The sequence below is a fragment of the Leptonychotes weddellii genome, chromosome 16 (genome assembly GCF_054177405.1).
Source record: "Leptonychotes weddellii isolate Sample4059 chromosome 16, ASM5417740v2, whole genome shotgun sequence".
In the NCBI taxonomy this organism is placed as follows: Eukaryota; Metazoa; Chordata; class Mammalia; order Carnivora; family Phocidae; genus Leptonychotes; species Leptonychotes weddellii.
Window position 1 is genome coordinate 38,428,637 of NC_138384.1, and position 23,455 is coordinate 38,452,091.

Here is a 23,455-nt window from a genome sequence, read left to right on the forward strand (position 1 = left end):
TTTTTGTGGGTAGAGGCAGTTATACCTACAAAGGCTTCCAGTTGGCCTTCCCTACCATAATAACCCTCACCCCACAGGTCAGAGAACTAATATGGGGTTCTGTTAGTTGCCAAGTATGTCTATTCCAATTACGCATTTGGAACTGGGGAAATAACCACAAGATGGGCTGAGAGACCAATGGGCTCACTGTGAGACAGCCTTGAGCTAAAATTCCATTGGTCACCTGACCTCCATTAGCCCCGACTGTAACTGATGGACCACAGTGACATTTTGGGTTTCCAGAAACTTGAGTCAATTCAACCCAGTGTTCAGTAATTCCTAAAAAGTATGATTATTTCTTTTTCCCCAATGCAGCTACCTTGGTAAGTGGCCATAGTTTCCTTTGGAGAAGGATAGGAGAAAGATTAACAGTAGTTAGTTAGAAAAGCTCTAACATTATGTTCATGATGCTTGGGTGTCTGGCATTGACCCTTGATTGAGATAAGGGCAGAGATATGTGAGGTGCTATTTAAAGTCTAAAGCTCCCCTGTAGATCCCCAGAGCCAATTTGTTTATCAAGTAAATGATTAGAAAGCCTAGCTTGATTATGTAATGAGTGAACAGACGGGCATAAAAGCCCTTGCAGGGAACTTCTGCCTTGAGCTCTCCCAAAGTAAAGATTCACACAGATCTTAGTGGTTCAACCTGGAGAAAAAGTGCAGTCTGGATGTGAATAAGGACACTGGGGAGGTTGCATGTGAATAATTCTGACTCCCTAATTACTCACCTACCTTTTCTTTCTCTTAGTGAGCCACATCCTTTGGTTTTATTTATTATATTTTTATTATTTATTTTTTTAAGTAGGCTCCACAATGTGGGGCTTGAACTCACATCCCTGAGATCAAGATCTGAGCTGAGATCATGAGTCAGATGCTTAACTGAGTCACCCAGGCACCCCCCTTTTGCTTTTAAATGAAAGCATTACATGGATATGCTCTGTGGAGTCTTGTCAGTCCTTTGGACTGATGGAATCTTTGCACAGGTCAACCATCTTTTGTCTCATGACCTTGCAGTTAGGTGTATAAAATATGAATTTGTGAATTAGTTCCTATTCTGTTATATATATTTAGGAGTAATCCAAAATCATATTCACTCCTAAGAGCTGCCCAAACTTCACTCACCAATAGGTTAGTTGAAAAGTCCTCATTTCATATATTTATCTATTCATAAAATATACATAAAAATTAATGAAAAAGAACATGCCCAACTTCTTCAAAAGAAATCTTAATATAGGAGTATGGAACATAGCCCAATGCTGTTTCACACCAAAACATAAAATATTGGGCCTGCTTTTTCTAAGAAGCAGCTTATATGTGAATAGCTGTTAGAAAGCAAAAATTCATTTAGACTTTTTTCAAAGCATTGAAAGTACCTTCTACAGGGACGTGGCTGTACTTATCTCCATATCTTTTTTTTTTCAGAAAGACTTTATTTATTTATTTGAGAGAGAGCACAAGCAAGGGAGAGCAGCAGGCAGAGGGAGAGGGAGAGGCAGAAGCAGGCTCCCCGCTGAGCAAGGAGCCCAACGCAGGGCTCGATCCCAGGACTCCGGGAAAATAACCCGACCAAAGGCAGATGACTAAATAACTGAGCCACCCAGGTGCCCCCTTATCTCCATATCTTGATTTCTCTCTGCATCTTAGTTCATGGAACATCAGGGAAATGACTCTGCACAGGATCTTTTTTTTTTTTTTAAGTTTTATTTATTTTTTGACAGACACAGCGAGAGAGGGAACACGAGCAGGGGGAATGGGAGAGGGAGAAGTGGGCTTCCAGCAGAGCAGGGACCCCGATGCAGGGCTCGATCCCAGGACCCTGGGATCATGACCTGAGCAGAAGGCAGATGCCCAACGACTGAGCCACCCAGGCGCCCCTGCACAGGATCTTTCAAAGATAGACTTGTTACCCTGCATTATCCACAGTAGGTCTTTTGGGGCTATTTTCATTTTCGCAAAATTGTGAAGAATGCATTTGCATAGCTAAGCTAACCAAGTTGATAAGTATAATTTACTGCCGGAAAATAAGAAAGATAGCATATGAACCCTTCATCGAGTTGTTATTTATGTATGTAATTACAAACAAAAAATACAGCCAATCTTCAACTGTGTATCAGGATTTTTTTTTCATGCCAAAAATCTCCTAGTGGTCGCCACACTTTTGCTCATTGACTCTGAATCCAAATGTTCATACCATTATTTTATAATATAGACATTCAGAGATTATTTTCCTTTTTTTAAGAATTTTTTTATTTATTCATTTGAGAGAGAGAGAGAGAGAGCAGGAGCAGTGGGGAGAAGAAGAGGAAGAGGGAGAAGCAGACTCCCTGCTGAGCAGAGAGCCCGATGTGGGGCTCGATCCTAGGACCTGGAGATGATGACCTGAGCCAAAGGCAGATGCTTAACCATCTGAGCCACCCAGGTGCCCCTATTTTCCCTTTCTTTTAATCAATCCAATTTAATTTTTAAAATGTAACCATTTTGTGAGTCAGGAATTTGAGAAGGCTTTAGCTGAGCAGTTCTTGCTTGGGGTCTTTCAGGTGGTTCCAGTTGGATGTTAGTAGGGGCTACAGTTATCTGAAGACTTGATTAGGTGTCCCAGATGGCTCATTTAGTTGACAGATGTTACTGGATGAGGGCTGGGAGCTTAGCTGGGGCTATTAACCAAGTGCTCTCTAGCATTATAGCATGTAGACTCTCTAGCATTATAATCTCAGTATGGTTAGACTTCTTCCTGGAAGCAGCTTTCCCCAGAGTTAGAGTTCCAAGCCTCATCTATTCCCTTTTTAAATTTTCCTTTCTTTAGTATAAAATTTTTATTTATTTATTTATTTATTATTTTTTTAAAGATTTTATTTATTTATTTGACAGAGAGAGACACAGCGAGAGAGGGAACACAAGCAGAGGGAGTGGGAGTGTGAGAGGGAGAAGCAGGCTTCCTGCGGAGCAGGGAGCCCGATGCGGGACTCAATCCCAGGACCCTGGGATCATGACCTGAGCCGAAGGCAGCCGCTTAAACGACTGAGCCACCCAGGCGCCCCTAGTATAAATTTTTTGATGTTGTATAAGGAGTGAGCTATGGCTAAAGTCATTCTTATGATCATTATTATTATTTTTTTTTTCTAGAGAGAGCACGTGTGTTGGGGGTTGTGGGGAAGGATAGAGGGAGAGAGAAATCCCAAGCAGGCTCCTGTGGGTGGAGCCTGACTCGGGGCTTGATCTCACGACACTGAGACCATGACCTAAGCCAAAATCAAGAGTTGGACACTCAACTGACTGAGCCACCCAGGCACCCCTTATGATCATTTCATTTAAAGAGTTCCCATCCAATGTGAATTCCATGGTGTTGTGTATGATTTGAACCATAAGCTTTTCCATATTCATCATTTTTATACATCCAGCAAGATATAGGCCATAGGTAAAAGCTATTATCCCCTGTTCTCTTTACTATACTCATAGGATTTTTCTCCCGTTAGAACTCTCTAACGCAAGGAAGCCTACTAGGAGCCTTCCTTTCCTGCGTATGACTTTTGGAGGCAATCTCACATTTATTACATTTGTTTGGTATTATATTACAGTTTGGGCTGTGGCTAAAAGTTTTTATACATGCATTATAATTGGATTCTCAGTTTTCATATTTGTAGAATTTCCCTCTAGCATGAATTCTCTGGTTGGAACCATCACCATATCGCTTATATTCACAGTTGTTTTCCTTCAGAGTGAATTATCTCATGCTGTGAAAGTTCTGAGTTGTTTGGTAATATCTACCAAAGCTGACCAAACAAATATGCTCCAGGACCCAGCAATTCCATTCCTAGTATGAAAACAAGAGAAATGAACATATGTACACCAAAAAACAAATATATTCACAGAGGCATTATTTATTATGACCCTAAACTGTAAATAATGAAAAAGTCCATCAAGAGTAGATTGGATAAATTGTCATTTAATCATATGATGGAATTCTATATAGAATAGAAATAAATGAACTGCTGCATGCACTAATGAGTCTTACAGACATAATGATGAATGAAACAAGCCATATATAAAAGAATACATGATGTATAATCCAATTTATATAAAGGTTCATAATAAGCAAAACCTAATTTATAATGTTAGAAGTCAGAACTGTGGTAAATTTTGAGGAGGTAACAACTAATTTTTATTTCATATTTCCAACGAGAAATACAGTTCACACTTCCTTTCTTTAAAACACCTCCGCTCACAGTGTGGTCCACAGACCACTGCCAGTTGGTCAACTCCTTATTAGTGGGTCACAACAAGGTATGTTTTGAAATTGAAAATAAGCAATTTTAAATGTTTGTAGAAACTTGACAGAGGAAGCTTATGCCTGCTGAATCTAATAATAAAAAATTTAGGGCGGTATTTTCAATGACTATTGTCATTTGTCTAGTCATTCTTTGTTATATAGGCTCACAAACAGTAGGTAAATTTGTGGAATAGTACCTAAAACTGTTGAATATTATTATATTTGCAAGCTACATCATGTACAGGGTTTACTATGACTTCAAAAGTTTTTACCAAAAAGTCATATCCTTTACTGAATTCCCAAGGTTTCTACCTTGTGAGTTTTTTGATGTACAATGAGGTTTGACTTACAACTGAAGAACTTCCCACATTCTTTACATTCATACGGTTTCTCTCCTGTGTGAGTTTTCTGGTGGCGAATGAGGTTTGATTTCCTACTAAAGGCTTTCCCACACTGAGAACATCCATTGGATTTCTCTCCTGTATGTATTCTCTGATGAACAGTGAGGATTGCCTTCTGGCGGAAGGACTTCCCACATTCATTACAAATATACGGTTTTTCCCCAGTGTGAATTCTTTGATGGAGAGTGAGGGTTGTCTTTTGGCAGAAGGACTTCCCACATTCACTGCAAATATAGGGTTTCTCTCCTGTGTGAGTTCTCTGATGTACAGTGAGAGTTGTCTTCTGGATAAATGCCTTCCCACACTCATTACATTGATATGGTTTCTCTCCTGTGTGAGTTCTCTGATGATCAATGAGGTATGACTTCTTTCTAAAAGCACTTCCACACTGAGTACATTCATAGGCTTTCTCCCCTGTATGTGTTTTGTGATGTCTAGTGAGAGTTGCCTTCTGGCGGAAGGACTTCCCACAATCCATACAGATGTAGGGCTTCCCCTCTATATGTGTTTTCTCATGTAGAGTGAGGGCTGTCTTTTGACGGAAAGCTTTCCCACATTGATTGCAAACATAAGGTTTCTCACCTGTGTGAATTCGTTGATGTTCAATGAGATATGACTTCCTTCTAAAGTTATTCCCACAGTAAGGACACTGAAAGGGTTTCTCTTCTGTTTGAGATCTCTGATGCACGATAAAAACAGACTTCCTGCAAAGGAACTTCCCGTATTTGCTGTATGCATGGGGTTTCTTCTCAATAAGAGTTTGTGAATGGGCACTGAGATTTGACTTTTCGATTAAGGCTATTCCATCTTTATTGTATTCAAAGGGTTTTTCTCCTCTGTGAGCTCGGGTCTGTGTAAATAACATTCCTTTCATAAGAAAGGATCTTTCACATTCATTATGATCTAATGATTGCTCAGGAGTTTGAAACTTCTGATGTTGAATAAGCTCTTGTTTACCACTCAGACTCCTTTCTGTTTGTTTATAGAGATTCACTGTAGTATGAATTTTCTCATTCTTAGTATTGAGGAATGATTTCTCCCATCCATTACTCTCACCAAATTTCTCTCTTACAGGGCTTATATTTCTACTGACTAATTCCGAAATATTTTTTAAAACCTTTCCATCAGGCTTATATTCACGTAGCGTTGTTTTTGAAATAATACGGTTCTTGCCTACAGTAAGTGTTTTCCCAAAAATATTACTTCTTTCCTTAACTAGTCTTTTGTGGTTGATGAATATGACTGATCTGGAGTGCCTGTCTTGGTATTCTTTGAACTTCACTAAAACATCTTCAGTTTTTCCATCTTCTTCTAGAAAAGAATAACAACATTGTAAGTTTTCACATAAATGTTATGGATTGGATGTATATACAAACAACCCATTGTGCAACTGTCAGCCTCACTATTGTGGTCTATACAAGGGCCAAAATAAAATACCTCTTCGTAGGAAAATTCATATGACATAAACACAAATCCTGCTACACAGTTAAAATGAGGAAAAGTTGGCATAAGAAAAGAACACTCATATCTTTGGCATATTGTAAATATAAACTACGTTGAGCAGGTATAATAAACACAAGGACAAGTAAACAGAAGACAAAGGATGATGAAAGTGGGATTGTTCTTGGAACGGGCAGATTCAGAAATAATGGAGTGAGCTTATTAAGGGTACTAACCAGTAAGCAAGGAAAATGTTCAGGTAGAAATGAAAGCCTAAATATTATTCCCTCATGCCTAAATATGTGTTATAAAATACTTCCATTTGTTTCTTCCTCACTTGCATGTAACCCATCCATGGCAAATGAACTTTCTCAAGCACTCCTTTCCTAATGTTGAGAGAAACACTATTTATAGCCTAGGCCCTAACTCTCCACACAACTTATTTTCTTTTGAAAGGGAAGACTTTCGGAAACCTATTTCCATTAGGAGTTGTAAAATAAACCAGACAACAAAGCATACTTGAAACATGAATATAATCACTGTTGTATTCTGACTGCTGTTACCATCGATTTATTCTTGCAGAGATGGTCAATAACTAAATTCTCCTGACCATCAGTTCTAACTTTTCCTCCTTTCATTTTCTGAATTACTTTTTCAGTTTTCAGGAAGGATGGGTTTAAGTTTTCCTCCCAATGCAGTAACATACCTTAACTCTGCTATCTATTCCCTATGGGGAATGTGAAGGCCTAGATTCTTCAACTGTATGTTTACAGCACTGACCGACTCTAATATTTTTCTTTTCTTTTTTTTTAACTCTATTATTTTTCTTATAATTCTTGGCTATATCTGATTATTGTTCCCTTACTACCACCCATTTCTAGTAGGGTAATTTTAAATATGGATTCATCTTACCCTTGACTTGTGTCTTATTTATAATAGCCCTTAACTGGTAACTGCCCAAGTACTCATCAAAAGGTAATTGGTAATATTGTGTCATGTATGTATATAATGTGATACTACTTACCAATAAAAAAGAAAAAAATCTACTGATACACAATGGAAAGAGATGAATCTCATTTTTCAGAGTGAAAGCTTTATGCAAAAGAGTATATATTATAAAATTCCATTTATGTGCAGTTCTAGAACACACTAAAACTAATCTGTATTAGTAACTGGAGTAACATCATCTTTCTAAGGACCTTAACCACCTGCAGGGACATTCTACTATTCAATTTATCGAAAAGCCTTCATATATTATTTGTATCCTTTAATGTCGAATTTGTCTGAAATTAGATTATAATTATAGTCTGGACCATCCGTTTCAAGAACTCTTTCAACAACCTGCTCTTTTAATATAAATATTATATGTAAAATGCTCAATTTGATAATATTGCCTTCCCAACTAAAACTTATGCTCTTGGATGTCAATATTTTATTGACTATCTTCTGAATATATGTTAACACACGGTTATCTGAGATAAAGGGATGTGATCTTGGCATGTATATATATATATATTTATTTATTTTAAAGATTTTATTTATTTATTTGAGAGAGACAGAGCACAAGCAGGGGGAGCAGCAGAGGCAGAGGGAGAAGCAGGCTCCCCGCCAAGCAGGGAGCCTGATGCAGGACTCGATCCCAGGACCCCTGGATCATGACATGAGCCGAAGGCAGATGCTTAACCGACTGAGCCACCCACGTGCCTCTTGGCATGTATATTTAAAAGAAATTATTGGGGCGCCTGGGTGGCTCAGTTGGTTAAGTGACTGCCTTCGGCTCAGGTCATGATCCTGGAGTCCCTGGATCGAGTCCCGCATCGGGCTCCCTGCTTGGCGGGGAGTCTGCTTCTCCCTCTGACCCTCCCCCCTCTCATGTGCTCTCTCATTCTCTCTCTGTCAAATAAATAAATAAATAAATAAATAAATAAATTATCATTAAATGATTTCTGAATGGATAGGAAAGATGTTTTCCTTGCATGGAATCAACGATAGTTAGGTAACTATTGGATATCTAGCCTCTGTTACAAACTACAGTAATGAAAAGTAAAAGAACCTTTTTTTGGGGCAACTGTTCGGATGGGAAAAGAAGCTTGATCATACCAGAGAATGTGTCTGTTTGCAATTTACAGACATAAGTAGAATGTGAATGCAGAAAAAAAGGAATTGAACATGGTCTGGAGAAGTCAAGGAACATTTCACAGAGGAAGTGAAACTTGATCTTTTAACTAAATGATATACATATTGTATTGTATAGTAAAGAATATAACCTTGCCCAAAGAGACATCTGACATTAGCCTTTGGCTTCTGAGAAGTAATCTTCTAAGCCCTTGGAATATGTATTTGTTTGCCTGGGAGCATTTGGCCAGCTAGTAAGTCACAATGTAATTTAGTGTGAGGTCTTTGAGCCACACCAAGAGTGTGATTTAGGGTGCGTGCTTTGGGTCAAACAGTATCAGCTTGACCTCTAAAGGGGCTGAAAACTGAGACTGGCTACATGTACAGTTAATCATGCCTATGTTATGGAGCCCCGATATAAACTCTGGACAAGGGGCTCAGGTGATGCTTCCCTGGTTGGCAATATTCTGTATGTATTGTCACACCAGCAAGGTAATTTTGCCCATGATTCCACAGAGAGAGGTCTACTAAAAGCTTCATGTTTGATACTTTCCTGGACTCTGCCCTTTCTGCTTGACTGATTCTAATCTGTATTTTTTCTTCTGTAATAAACTGTTAATTGTGAACATAATAGCTTTCAGTAAGTTCCATGGATCCTTATAGCATATTGTTGATACTAGCAGTAGTCTTGGGGACCCCCGAACTTACAGCTGGTGTCAAAAGTGAGGGTGGTCTTGTGTATACTGTGCATGCTCTCTGACAAATAAAATCTTTTTTTAAAAAGATTTTATTTATTTATTTGACATACAGAGAGAGATAGTGAGAGAGAGAGAGCACAAGCAGGGGGAGCAGCAGGCAGAGGGAGAGGGAGAAGCAGGCTCCCTGCTGAGCAAGGAGCCCGACACAGGGCTTGATCCCAGGACCCTGGGATCATGACCCGAGCCGAAGGCAGCTGCTTAAGTGACTGAGCCACCCAGGTGCCCCATAAATCTTTTAAAAAATCAATAATCACAGGTATGACACAACTGATTGTTGTATTGATCTAGGAAGATCAAAATATACACTAGAGTTCAAATGAGAGAAGTGGGCTGAAAATGTCTATTTGAAAGCCATTCACATAAAAAACAAGAAAACCACAACTTGAGAATGGATCAGATTAGTTTACAGAACTTTTTTTTTTTTTTTTTTTAAGAGAGAGCATGGCGGACGTGCAAGTGGGGAGGGGGATATGCAGAGGGAGAGGGCAAGAGAATCCCAAGCAGACTCTACGCTGAGTCCAGAGCCTGACACAAAGCTAGACCCCACAAGGAGACCAAAACCTGAGTTCCCTGAGTGGAAACCAAGAATCGGATACTTAATCAACTCAACAACCCAGGTGCCCCAACTTATAGGACTCTTATAAAAGCAAGAACTGAAGATGAAGAAAGAGCCTTTAAGGATATCAACAAGAGACCACTGAAATAAAATCAATTTATTCAATAAATATTTATTTTCCTAGGCAATAAAGGAGGGAGGAAAAGAAATGAAGGTGTGAAAAGGCACTCAGGAACTAGAATTAAAATGAGTTAGTTTTTTTTTTTTACCCAAATCAAGGTGGGTAGGAATCAGGAATCTGAGCACTATGATATGGAACATGGAAACTTATTGGAAATAAAGTTATTTAAAAAAAGTGATACTAAAATTATCTTAGGTCCACAGCATATGGATTTTGAAATCTGATGGCAGGTGTCATGGTGAGAATAGGATGTAAGCCTGACTGCAAGAAATAGTTAAGACACTGCCCAGGGAAAGAAAGGAAAGGAAATGAAAACTAAGAGGAAGATATATTAGACAATAATTTCTCTTTTTACTTTTTGGATAGATTTAAGACTGCCTATAAATAGGAGACCAAACAAAAGAAAAAAGAGGACTGAAATGTTAAAAACACGAAAAACAAGAAGGCCTAAACCAGCAGTTCCCTAAGTGTGATTTATGGACCTTAGTATATGAGATCCTTATGTGGGAGGCAGGGAGGGGGAGAGGTAGTCCATAAAAACTATTTTTGTTAATAACAACATTCCATCTGTCTTTTTAAGATGGGTGTCTGATTTGTACTTATGGAATTTTAATTTATGAGGGTGACTAACTGATGACATAGGCTGATGCCATTAAATGATTTTCCGTACATTTCCTCCTTTGTAGGGTCAAATGTAGGAGCAGCAGGCTTGGTCAGGAGGCAGAAAGGAGAGAGGGGAAAGCCTATGCCAGAGCCTTTTATGGGACTTGCTTGCATGGGAAAGGGCAGGAGAAACAGTTTAGGATTGCTTTTTTGAACAGTGTTGGAGCCTATGGGTTACAGGGGTGGTCTTTAGTTGTATGTACCTGGCCCTGGGTGATTTAGGGCACGGGAAATGTTGGCTTGGTGTGTGAGACTTAGGTAAAGGAGATAGTTGAGGGTATGGACTTGGATTTGTTGGTTTTTATATGAAATGTGGGCTTACCAACAGGTTGTTTACTGTCTCTACGAATTAGCTAGCTCTGGGAGGGGTAATCTCTCCCCAGCCAGCAAGGCCCTCCAAAGTTGTCAAGACATCATAAAATATAGAAGATTAAAAATACGATTAATACAGTGGGTAAAATGCTGGCACATCAGCATAAATGAAAACACTTGCACCAATCTATAATAGTAATCACTACATTTCTAATCCATAAGAAAAAAGATTTCATGTAAGACTGTTTTTTTGATAGAGCAGGAAGAAATCATTAATTTTATTAGATCTCCACCCTTGAGTACACATATTTTCAATATTCTGTGTGATGATTAAAGACGTATGCATAAAGCACTTCTGTTGCATACCAGAGTATAATGTATTTTGTGAGGAAAAGTACTGGTGTAATTATTTGAGTTGAGAACTGAATACAGGGCCCTCCGTCCCCTCCCGCTGCATCCAAAAACAGAATGTTCCTGTGAAACCTTTCATAAGCTGAAATGGCATAAAGTGAAGAAGCAACTACTATTAATTTATACAGAAAAATTTTTGAGCATTCCCAGATCCAAAAAATAACCTCTCTTCAGCTTTTCTGACACATCGTGCTAATGGACGTGCACAATAAACTGAGGTAAAGCACAGATGCTCAAAGCTACGGCAGCCTGATGCTGAGATGCTGAGTGTAGTTCCGGGGAAGGAGCTTGGCAGTGCCTCTACAGCTCGCTGCAAAGCAAACACTGAGTGTTATTTTTGCTTTTCACCTTGTTTTGTAAAAGCAAAAATCCTCTTCGGATTTCTTTTGGTTAGTGAAAACAGGTACTAATGGAGGTCTTTAGTAAAACCAAAGTGGCAAAACATGAACTTTTAAAAAGCAGGGGATATCTGTATCTACTTTTGGTGGAACAGCATTTTTACTTGAGAGTACAACTGATTATTATTCAAACGTGGTTATCTGGTAGACATTTTCTTTTTTTTTTTTTTAAAGATTTTATTTATTTATTTGACAGAGAGAGACACAGCGAGAGAGGGAACACAAGCAGGGGGAGTGGGAGAGGAAGAAGCAGGCTTCCCGCAGAGCAGGGAGCCCGATGTGGGACCATGATCTGAGCCGAAGGCAGATGCTTAACGACTGAGCCACCCAGCCGCCCTTTTTTTTTTTTTGCTTTTATTTATTTGTCAGAGGGAGAGAGAGCACAAGCAGGGGGAGCGGCAGGCAAATGGAGAAACAGGCTCCCCACTGAGCAAGGAGCCTGATGCAGGACTCCATCCAGGGACTCTGGGATTATGACCTGAGCCGAAGGCAGATACTTAACCGAATGAGCCACCCAGGCATCCTTCTGGTAGATATTTTCTTTTTTTTTTTTTTTTTTAAAGATTTTTATTTATTTATTTGAGAGAGAGAGAATGAGAGAGCACATGAGAGGGGGGAGGGTCAGAGGGAGAAGCAGGCTCCCTGCCAAGCAGGGAGCCCGATGAGGGACTCCATCCCGGGACTCCAGGATCATGACCTGAGCCCAAGGCAGTCGCTTAACCAACTGAGCCACCCAGGCGCCCCTGGTAGGTATTTGCTTGAACAATGTGAGCATGTTAATTCAAGGAAAACATATGCTAATATTTATAGCCAATGATAAAATTCAAGCTTTCAAATAAAGGTCATTATGTTGGAAAGCTTGTATTTGCTACTGTGAGCTTGTCAGCTTCCCAATTCTTAAGACTTTTCTGATAACATTTCTGATGATATTAACAAATGTAGCCTTTGGTGTTTTTTTAAAGTTAATATTATATATAGAAATATGTCAAAATTTGGAAGATGTTAGATGTCACTGAACTGTTACTTTCCAAATGATTAATACATAATATTACCAAAAAATGCATGGGTAAAATATCCATTTAAGTAGACCATTGGATTTTATGGGGTTTTTTGTTGTTGTAGTTGGTTTTTTTTAGATGATGATTTGGGATGAAAAAGATAGCTCTATTTTTTTTTTAAGATTTTATTTATTTATTTGAGAGAGAGAGAGAGAGTGACAGAGATAGGGAGAAGAGAGCATGAATGGGGAGGAGAGGGAGAAGCAGGCTTCTCACTGAGCAGGGCACAAAAGTTCATTGTTATGGTTTCAGGTTCTATATTGCAACTAACTGTTCAGGAACTACCAATTGTTACATTTGGATGTAGTATTAATGAAGAATATCTATGACAATCTAAAAAGGCACTTAAAATATTTCTCATTCAGGGACACCTGGGTGGCTCAGTTGGTTAAGCATCTGCCTTCGGCTCAGGTCATGATCCCAGGATCCTGGGATTGAGTCCCGCATCAGGCTCCTTGCTCAGCAGGGAGCCTGCTTCTCTCTCTGCCTGCCACTTCCCCTGCTTGTGCTGGCTCTCTATTTCTCTCTCTCGCTCTCTGACAAATAAATAAAATCTTTAAAAAAATATTTCTCACTCAAACTACATATGATGCATGAAGGAAGGTTTTCTTCATATATTATGATTCAAACAACATTTTACAACAAATTGAATACAGAATCAGATGTGAAAATCAGCTATTTATTAAATAAATTTCAATTATGTAACAATTCCACTTTTGTCACTATTGTTTTTCTTTTGGGAAATAGTTATTTTTGTAAAAATATGATTTTATGTCAACATGTAATAAGTTTATTATTTTTATATTGTTTTAAAATGAATTAGTAAAAATTTTTTGTGTTAATTTCTAATAAGGTACACAGACACATGCACAAAGTTCTTTTAATCCTTAATAATTTTAAGAATATTAACAAGTCCCAAAACTAAAATGTTTGAGAAATTGCTTATCTAGATATCCAGATTCTGATAATGGCAAAGAAGTTAGTTTCAAAACAACCTTCCAGCTGATAACAATGATAAACTATGGACCAGCTGTAAAAGACCAACTTGTTTTAAAGCACTAAAGAGTGATCAAAAGCAGGCAGAAACTGAAGTGGATATAACATTTGAAAAGGAAGAAACCACACTACCTAAGATCTACATTTACCCAGGTTTTCCACTGTGGGCCTTGGTAGCTTGTGCAGCACACAAGGGATAGATAGATCTCTGGGAGAAAGCAGGAGTCATCCTGTGCAGAAAAATCTGAGATCAAGTTCAAGGCTACTAGAATAAATTGAGGGAAAAAACCTTAAGACAAAATCTGAGAATGGAAAAGTCATAGAAGGAAAACCCCAAAATTAGCATAAACCTCTCCTCAAAACCTTGGTTAACTGCATCTACAGGTCAAGACTGCAAAAAGCACAAAGGGAAAAGAAAGCTGGAGCACTGGGAGAATTGATTAAAGATTTCAGCAGCTGTTTAGCTCTGGAAAAATAGTTTTTAATACCAGTCCTGTGCCAAGTCAGAGGAACCTGATGAGAGGAACCCTTGGTCTTTCTACTGAAACCCCAGAATGGCTAAAGACTGCATCCCAGGACTAAGAGAAACACCATAAAACTAAAGGCAAAACTGAAACTGAAATAGAAATCATCTAAAAAACATAAAAGCAATCTTAAAAAGGAATCAGTGTGAGCCACCAGTAACTTAACTGCCTTCTGGGTGAAAACTCAATCTTCAGAGGAAGAAAAAGAATCCAGCATCTTGACAACATATTATCTACAAGGTTTTCCTGAGAAGAAACAGGAAAATACGACCAATAGAGAAGATAAAAAACAGTCAACAGAATCAGACTGATATATGTCCTCTACATTAAAATTACAAGATAAGGAATTTAAAATAACTGTAATAAATATGCTTACAAAATCTACAAGAAAAGATGGAAATACGGTTAAAGATGGAGAAATCAGGAGAGATAAGGAAATGCAAACTTTAAAAACCTTGTATCTTAAACGCAAAATTCACTGGATGAGTTTAACAGCATAGGAACATAAGAGAATGAAGAATCAGTACTTTGGAAGTCTGGTTAACAGAAATTACCCAAACTAAAAAAAAATATATAAACTTCTTAATAAACTCTACAGAGAATAGGTTAAAATTATTTAAAATGTAATTGAGAATAGCACAGAAAAATAATTGTAGAAATACTGGACAAAGTTTCTTCAAATTTGCTCTAAAACAAGAACTCTGTGAATGTGCTAATTTACTTATTGGTTCTAACAGTTCTTTTTTTTTTTTTTTAACTCAAATAAATAGTATTTTATTATTTACTAAGCTTCCCCTGCCAGGAAAAACAAAACAAACAAAACAATCCCCACAAACTGTACCTTTAAAAATGCTTTGACATTTATAAGCAATTAAGTTATAGTCTAGATCCCAATCATGGACTGTAGTAAGGGCTAGCTACAATTTAGGCTCAAATAAATACTACCCATGTAAATTTTTATCATCCTGCATAAACTTGAGGTTGCAATGGTGGAGGAAGTTTATCATTTTCAACATTTTCAGAGTCACAAGCTGCTAAAGATTGATTTGGGGGTTTAATTTCAAGCGGATATTTCTCAACAATGTCTTGAACCTCTTTTGCAGTTCCATCCGTCCACTCTATTAGGTCTTTTTCAAGTTTCTTGGCTTCACTCATGATCCTCTTGCCCTTCATTCAACTGAGACAGAAGATCCAAGTTCTTATACATTTGCTTAACCCCTAAGCAAGCATCAGGAGACCAATTCTCAGATTCCTGCTTCCTGGGAGAAGTCTGGCCGGACATGTATAGATCAAAATCTTCCTGACTTAAATTCAAAGACTGAGCATCTAATTTCTCAATGAAAGCCCCAGCACAGCACAGATTGGTGAAATAGTAGCCATCCTCCCCAGCCATCAATCGGCTTGGGTTGCAGAAGCGGGTGCTATACTGGATATTGGACTGAAGGCGTAGGGGGTTGCCCTTCAAGACAATGTAGATTAGAGGTGGTAAAAAGTCATCAGCTGAGGCTGGCTCATTCTTGGTGATCTTAATGACATTGAAGATGTGCTTGCTGCACTTGGTGATGCAGGCCAACTTATCTGGGGGTACACGCTTTGAATCCATTTCAATGATGTCTGTGATTGCTTTCACCACCATATCAGATACTTCTGAAATTTCTTCATTAACAGGGACACAAAGCATCTGAGGTGTAACCCAGAGCAGGGCTCTGATCCTCTTTTGAATAGTGAGATCTTTCTTCTCATCATCTGTAGTTTCTGGACAGAACACAAATTTATAGAAACGAGTCATAATGTACTTTTCGATCTGATCCATTATCTTCTCAACTCTTTCTGAAGGCACTTTTCCACGAGTCTGCATTCTTTCATCCACATTCTGGTAAAAATCCTGAGTACACTCTGACTGTTCCTCAATGCTTAAATCCCTTTTGTAATGCATTGTTTCCAAAAAACATCTTGGTCTGCTTATAGATTTCTTGGCCTGTCTTGTGGAAGGTCTTGAGAAATTCTATGAACTCTTTAGACACTATCCGTTTCATTGCTGGCTTGCCGGTTTATGGAAGGACTGGGAGCTTTTGCTTCCTGAATTTCTGCCGTTTTTGATCCAACCCTGGATGAAGCACTGAAGAATTTCTTTACTGTGGTAACCTTGCGGATCTTCTCATTGGTTTTCTTTTCTTCAAACTTGGAAAATGTGAGGGACTGGGCCCCTGGGCCGCTCTGACTGCTGGCAAAGGCCTCTTCCTCCTCCCGCTGAAGTCGCTCTGCCAGTTCCCAATCCTCCTGAATTTGCTTCTGCCTTGCTTTGTGGTGCTCTTCCCTCCAGCACTTGGAGCAGAAACCCTGCCAAGCAGGGTTGCCATAGTAACCACATCCTTTCTTGCAAAGGAGCTCTGGCTGATCCACATGAATTCCTCGGCGTTCAGACTTAAGGCTCATCTTCTTCCTGCTGGTCTGCGGCTCCACGGGCGTCGGGATCGCCGCTGTCCGCGGGTCGCTCGAGTGGGTCCCTGCTCCGCCAGTCCACAACCCGCCCTCTTGTCAGCCCGCCCTCTCTCCTCTAACAGTTCTTTTTGAGATTCCTTAGGATTTATTAGGTACACAATCATTTCACCTACAAATGAAGATAGCTCCCTTTCTAATTGCTAGCGTTTTAGTTTCTTTTTCTTGCCTTATTGTACTGACTTGTGTCTAGTGCAATGTTTAATAGAAGTGGTGATAGTGGGCATCTTTTCTGTTTTGATCTCAGAGGAAAAGCATTCAGGCTTTCTACCTTGAGTATGATGGTGGCTATAAGTTTTTCAAAGATACCCTTAATGAAGCTGAGGAAATTCCTTTTGATTGCTAATCTGTTCTAAGGCTTTATAAAAGGAACTGAATTTAATTATTTTCCCATGCCTATTGAGATACTTTCATGGTTTTACTCCTTAATTTTTTTCTAGTTACATTAAGTGGCACCTCAGATCCTTGACTTTAGACCTCTTTTCACCTTTATATGGGGAATTACATAGATTGATTTTTTTTAAAGATTTATTTTAGAAAGACAGAACATGGGCATGAGGGGCAGAGGGAGAGAGAATATCAAGCAGACTCCGCACTGAGCATGAAGCCTGACGTGGGGCTCAATCTCACAACCCTGAGATCATGACCTGAGCCGAAACCAAGAGTTGGACACTTAACTGACTGTGCCTCTGATTTCTGAATATCAAATCATCTTTGCTTTCCTGGGATAAGCTCTTTTTAGTCATGAGGTTTTATCCTTTTAAAATATTGCTAGGTTCTGTTTTATATCTTATTAACGATTTTTTTCTAGCTTCATGATGTTGGTGTGTAGTTTTTTTATTTTTATAGTGCCTTTGGTTGTGGATAATGCTGGCGTTATAAAATGAGTTGGGAAGTGTCCTGTCCTACTCTATTTGTTGATATAAAATTACTTGTTTATTCCCTAGTTGTCCTTTTAATGTCTGTAGGATCTGTAGTGATGCAGCCTCTTTAATTTTTAATATTGGTAATTTGTGTCTTCTATTTCTTATTAGTATAAAAGTTATTAACCATATTAGCTATGGTTTATTAATTTTTTTTAAAGATTTTATTTATTTATTTGAGACAGAGAGAATGAGAGAGAGAGAGCACATGAGAGGGGGGAGGGTCAGAGGCAGAAGCAGGCTCCCTGCCAAGCAGGGAGCCCGATGCGGGACTCGATCCAGGGACTCTAGGATCATGACCTGAGCCGAAGGCAGTCGCTTAACCAACTGAGCCACCCAGGTGCCCTGGTTTATTAATTTATCAATTATTTTAATGAATCAGCTTTTGGCTTCACTCATTTTCTCTATTATTATTCTGTTATATATTTCACTGATTTCTGTTTTAGTCTTTATTTTTTCCTTTTACTAACTTTTAAAAAAAAACTTTTCAAGTTTATTTAAGTAACCTCTACATCCAATGTGGGGCTTGAACTCCTGACCCTGAGATCAAGAGTTGCATGCTCTTCTTCTTTTTTTTTTAATGTTTTATTTATTTATTCATGAGAGTCACAGAGAGAGAGAGAGGCAGAGGGAGAGGGAGAAGCAGGCTCCCCGCCTAGCAGGGAGCCCGATGCGGGACTCGATCCCAGGACCCTGGGATCATGACCTGAGCCGAAGGCAGATGCTTAACCATCTGAGCCACCCAGGCGCCCCAAGAGTTGCATGCTCTTCTGACTGAGCCAGCCAGGCACCCCTCCTTTTACTAACGTTTGAGTTTAATTTATTTTTCTTTTTCTAGTTACTTTGGGTGACAGTTTAGATCCCTGATTTAAAAGGATAAAAAATTAAAATGCTGCTTTAGTTGCATCCCACAAATTTTGGTATATTGTTTTAATTATCATTCAGTTCAAAGTATCTTTAAATTTACTTTAGGATTTCTTCTCTGATTCCTCTGATTTGGAAATGTGGTGATTAATTTCCTAATGTTTGGGAAATTTAGACATACATTTTTTATATTTTTTTTATTTTTTATTTTTTTTAAATATTTTTTTTTAAAGATTTTATTTATTTATTTGAGAGAGAGAGAATGAGAGACAGAGAGCATGAGAGGGAAGAGGGTCAGAGGGAGAAGCAGACTCCCTGCCGAGCAGGGAGCCTGATGTGGGACTCGATCCCGGGACTCCAGGATCATGACCTGAGCCGAAGGCACTCGCTTAACCAACTGAGCCACCCAGGCGCCCTAGATATACATTTTTTGAAGATTGAAGTATAGTCGACACACAACATTACATTAGTTTTACACATAGAGATATTTTTGATTGAATTACAGTTGATCCTTGAACAATGTGAGGTTGGGGCACCAACCCCCCACACAGTTGAAAATCCATAAATAACATTTGACTCTCCCCAAAACTTAACTGCCAATAGCCTACTGTTGACCAATAACATAAACAGCACATATTCTGTATGTTATATGTATTATGTACTGTATTCTTAGAATAAAATTAGCAAGGGAAAATATTATTTAAAAAATCATAAGGACTGTACTTTTTTATAAATACAGTACAGCACATACTGTATTTATTAAAAAAAAAAACACATATAAGTGGACCTGCACTATTCAAACCTGTGTTGTTCAAGGCTCAAATATAATTCTGTTGTGGTCAGAGTCCATATTATGATTTCAGTTCTTTTCAATTTGTTGATACTTGTTTTATGACCCAGCATATATGGTCTTTCTTGGTGAATGTTCCATGTAAAATATTCTATAAAGATGAACTAGATACAAATGATTGTATAGTTTTTCAAGCATTCCATAACCTTATTGTTTTCTTTGTTCTGTCAATTACTGAGTGAGAGGTGTTTATATCTCAAGCTATAATTACATTGCTCCTTTCAGGTCTATCAGTTTTGTTTCATGTAGTTCATGCATTCTCAATGGGGGCTTCTCCCAAGGGAGCAAAACTTATAATGGGGAAATGAAAAAAGGTTTCTTAGATATTATAATAGTCTGTGGCCCTCCAAATGGCAACAGAACATAGATTATGGTATTGAAATTTAATGGGGGGCAATTAGAAAAAAAATCTCTAAAAATACTCTCTAGAGGAGTGATAATGATAAAAAGCTGAGAAACACTGATGTATTTTGAAGCTCTGTTAGAACTGTTATGACTTCTAATGAAGTGTCTCTATCACTGTAATATTCTGTATTCTGAAATCTACTTGGATGTATAGCCACTCCCACTTTCTTATGCTTAGTGTTTGCATGTGTAATAGAGTCTGATTCCATTTTTGAGGTCTTACTGCTGACAACTTCCTAGACCTGTCCTTTTTTCCCCTCTTGCCCCACACCTGGGCAAGCCAATAAGAGAGCTTTTATGCTCTTTCTGTTGGTGCTGGCAGAAAGTTTAAACTATGCAATCACTAGCCCACATGTAGAACCCTCACCTAACCTACCCCCCAACCACAATAAACACGAAACCCAGACACACCCTCTTGCACTCACAAGCCATTTTAGGACCAGTCTGGGAATCTTCCTTGCTCTTCCCAGAAAGCCTCATTATGTCAGATTTTAGTCCTGACATCTGAAGTCAAATTTTGGGTGAGTGGGATAGGTTGTTAATTTCATCCTCACTTTGGGCAACCACAAGAAGAGTATGATATATATTTTTCATGTTTTTATGTTTCACCTTCCTGTGTCTTTATATTTAATATTTTTAATATACATCACATAGTTGGGTCTTCCTTTTCATTTCAGATATTAAATCGTCATCTTTAGATGTTTCATTTGGTTATTTCTATCTTTGCTATCTTGCCTCATTATGTTCATTTTTGCTTTACATCCTTTATGATATTGAGGTCATTTATAATGACTCTTTTAGCATCCTTGTCTGCAAATTCCACCACCTCTACCTTTTTTAGGTCTGATTTTTATTGACTTAGTTTTGTGGGTTTTTTTTAATTGACTGATTTGTTCCCCCTGTTTATGGGTCATATTTTCCTTCTTCTTCATATGTTTAATAATTTTTTATTGGATATCAGACATTATCAGTTTAATGTTGTTGAGTTTAACACATGTTGTATTTTCATAAAGAGCAGTGTCCTTTTACTGGCATTCCGTGGCAGCCATAGAGTTGCCCACACGACCTCCCTTCAGGAGAGAACTTGCCATTCACGTGCAAGAAGTGTAGTTACTTGGTGCCTGGGTGGCTCAGTTGGTTAAGTGTCTGCCTTCGGCCCAGGTCATGATCCCAGGGTCCTGGGATTGAGCCCCACATTGGGCTCCCTGCTCAGTAGGGAGCCTGCCTCTCCCTCTCCCTCTGCTGCTCCCCCTGCTTGTGCTCTCTCACTCACTCTCTCAACTAAATAAATAAAATCTTAAAAAAAAAAAAAAAAGGAAGTGTAGTTACCTGACAGCCTGCAATTATTAGCATCTTCAGGATACTCTTCAGATGATGAATCAAACAAGAGTTTCCCCAGGAAGTTCCCATCCAAAGACTGAACAGTGAGAAGGTACTAGAGGCTGGCTATTCTCTCCATGGGGGACTCCTCAGATGGACAGTCTTTGCTTCAGACCAGTTAGGTTGGTTAAGACTTTGTCAGGTCTGCACAATGGTCTGAGACTCTCCCTGCCCAAACCTGTTAGCATCTCCCTCTTCCCTTCCATAGGTTCCAGATCTGTATCATGATCTAATGGCTTCTATGTTCAATCTTACTTTCTTCTCCTTTATATTTCATAGATGTACCTCTAAGAAATCTATTATACTCCTAACTCTATCTCAGTATCTCCATTCTAGAGGACCCAACAGATACATAGCAATTATTTTTGGGTTGGTTTAATCCTTTTGATGCTTTTGTTTAAGCTCTTTTTAAAAAAATTTTTAAAAAGATTTTATTTATTTGAGAGAGAGAGAGAACACGCATGGGGAAGAGGGCAGAGGGAGAAGCCAACTCCCCGCTGAGTAGAGAGCCCAATGCGGGGCTTGATCCCAGGATACCAGGATCATGATATGAGCCAAAGGCAGACGCTTAGCCGACTGAACCACCAGGCACCCATTTAAGCTCTTTTATGGCAAATCTTGCAAAGTCTTTAACCTATGGCTAATCTAGCCCCATTTATTAGGTGTGGCCTTCCTAGGGTGTCTATCTAACATCCTCTATCAACAAGTTCTCTCCATTCTGGCTCGAAAGAAATAAAATGATTCTTTGTACAGGAGGCTATGGGAATTGTTCATCTTACAACACCATGGTAGTTGTATTTTCCTTAGAACATGTCTTTGTCTAGTCTCACAGAGTTTCACCTATACATGTGCAGGCTTATATTTAGCCAAAGACTCAAGGAGAAACTTTTCCAGATTTGGGGAACTCTTTTTCTGCATAGCTCATTTCTTTTGGGAAGTATGTCCTGGAAATTTTAGCCACCTCAATCTCCTTGAATGCCAAGGTCAGTCTCCTCAAGTCAGTAAAATTGCCAGGTTCTTTTTGGATTCCTTTCTCTGTACTGTAGTCTGGAAGCTGCTTTCAGATGAAAGCCTGGGATGAGGTAGGGCTCATCTCATTTGTTTCTCTTCTCTCAGGAATCCAGGCCTGTGCTGCCTGTTGTTCAATATCTGAAAATAGTTTTGTCCAGTTTTCTTTTTGTTTCCTGTAAGAGTGTAATTCCAGACTCTGTTACTTCCTCAGGGCTGGAAGCAGAAGTCTTGAATTATAAAAATGCAGGCCCAGATGACTTAACAGTGATTTTCATCAAACATTTAAGGAAGCAGTAATACCAATATTACACAAATCCTATAAGAAAACAGATGAAGAGGGAACACCCCCTGTTTGATATTACTGACACAATTCTGATACAAAAACTTTTCAAGGACATTACAAGAAAACTACAGATCACTATCCTTGGTAAAATCATGCATAAAAACTTGCTAGAAAATTAGCAAACCAATATTAGTAATCTAGAAGCAGGATATAATACATCTTGTCCATTTGGGGTTCATCCCAGAAGTCCAAATTTGGTTTAAAATTCAAATTAATTAATGTCATATACATAGTAATAGATTAAGGAAGAAAGATCATATGATCATCTCAACAGGTGTAGAAAAAGCATGTTAAAAACAACATTCATGGGGCGCCTGGATGGCTCAGTCAGTTAAGCGGCTGCCCTCGGCTCAGGTCATGATCCCAGGGTCCTGGGATCGAGCCCTGCGTCGGCCTCCCTGCTCAGTGGAGAGTCTGCTTCTCCCTCTCCCTCTGCCTGCCTCTCTGCCTACTTGTGCTCTCTGTCGAATAAATAAATAAAATCTTTAAAAAACAAAAACAAAAACAAAAAAAACCAACATTCATAATTAAAACAATCAGAAAACTAGGAAAAGAACTTCCAGAATTTAATAAAGAGCACTTATGAAAAGCCTACAGTTAATATTAGGCTCAAGAATGAAATATTAAATGTCTTCCTTCTAAATTTAGTGAACTGATAAGAATGCTCACTGTCACCACTTCTATTCAACATTGTACTGTAGATCCTAATCAGTACAACAGAGTAAGAAAAAGAAATGAAAGCAGTAACATATACAAATGTAGAAGTAAAATATCTCTCAGATCTGTACCTCTGAAACAAATAATGCAATATATGTTAAGAAAAAAAAAAGAAGAAGAAGAAGGTAGCGGGAGGGGAAGAATGTAGCGGGGGAAATCGGAGGGGTGGACGAACCATGAGAGACGATGGACTCTGAAAAACAAACTGAGGGTTCTAGAGGGGAGGGGGGTGGGAGGATGGGTTAGCCTGGTGGTGGGTATTGAGGAGGGCACATTCTGCATGGAGCACTGGGTGTTATGCACAAACAATGAATCATGGAACACTTCATCTAGAACTAATGATGT

At 38.7% G+C, this 23,455-nt stretch overlaps 2 protein-coding genes and 1 pseudogene across 5 annotated transcripts in view; all 3 read right to left on the reverse strand.

Annotated features, from left to right (window-relative positions):
- The window catches only part of ZNF567 (zinc finger protein 567), a 107,727-nt gene that overhangs the window by 80,008 nt on the left and 4,264 nt on the right, over window positions 1-23,455 (reverse strand). The window lies entirely within an intron of this gene.
- On the reverse strand, window positions 3,897-6,057 carry ZNF382 (zinc finger protein 382; the record flags this gene model as incomplete). The annotated part of the gene is made up of 1 exon (XM_081807587.1): window positions 3,897-6,057. A coding segment is annotated over one exon (1,464 nt), but the record flags the coding sequence as incomplete, so codon positions are not given.
- Window positions 12,742-18,587, reverse strand: LOC102737959 (rab5 GDP/GTP exchange factor pseudogene; annotated as a pseudogene).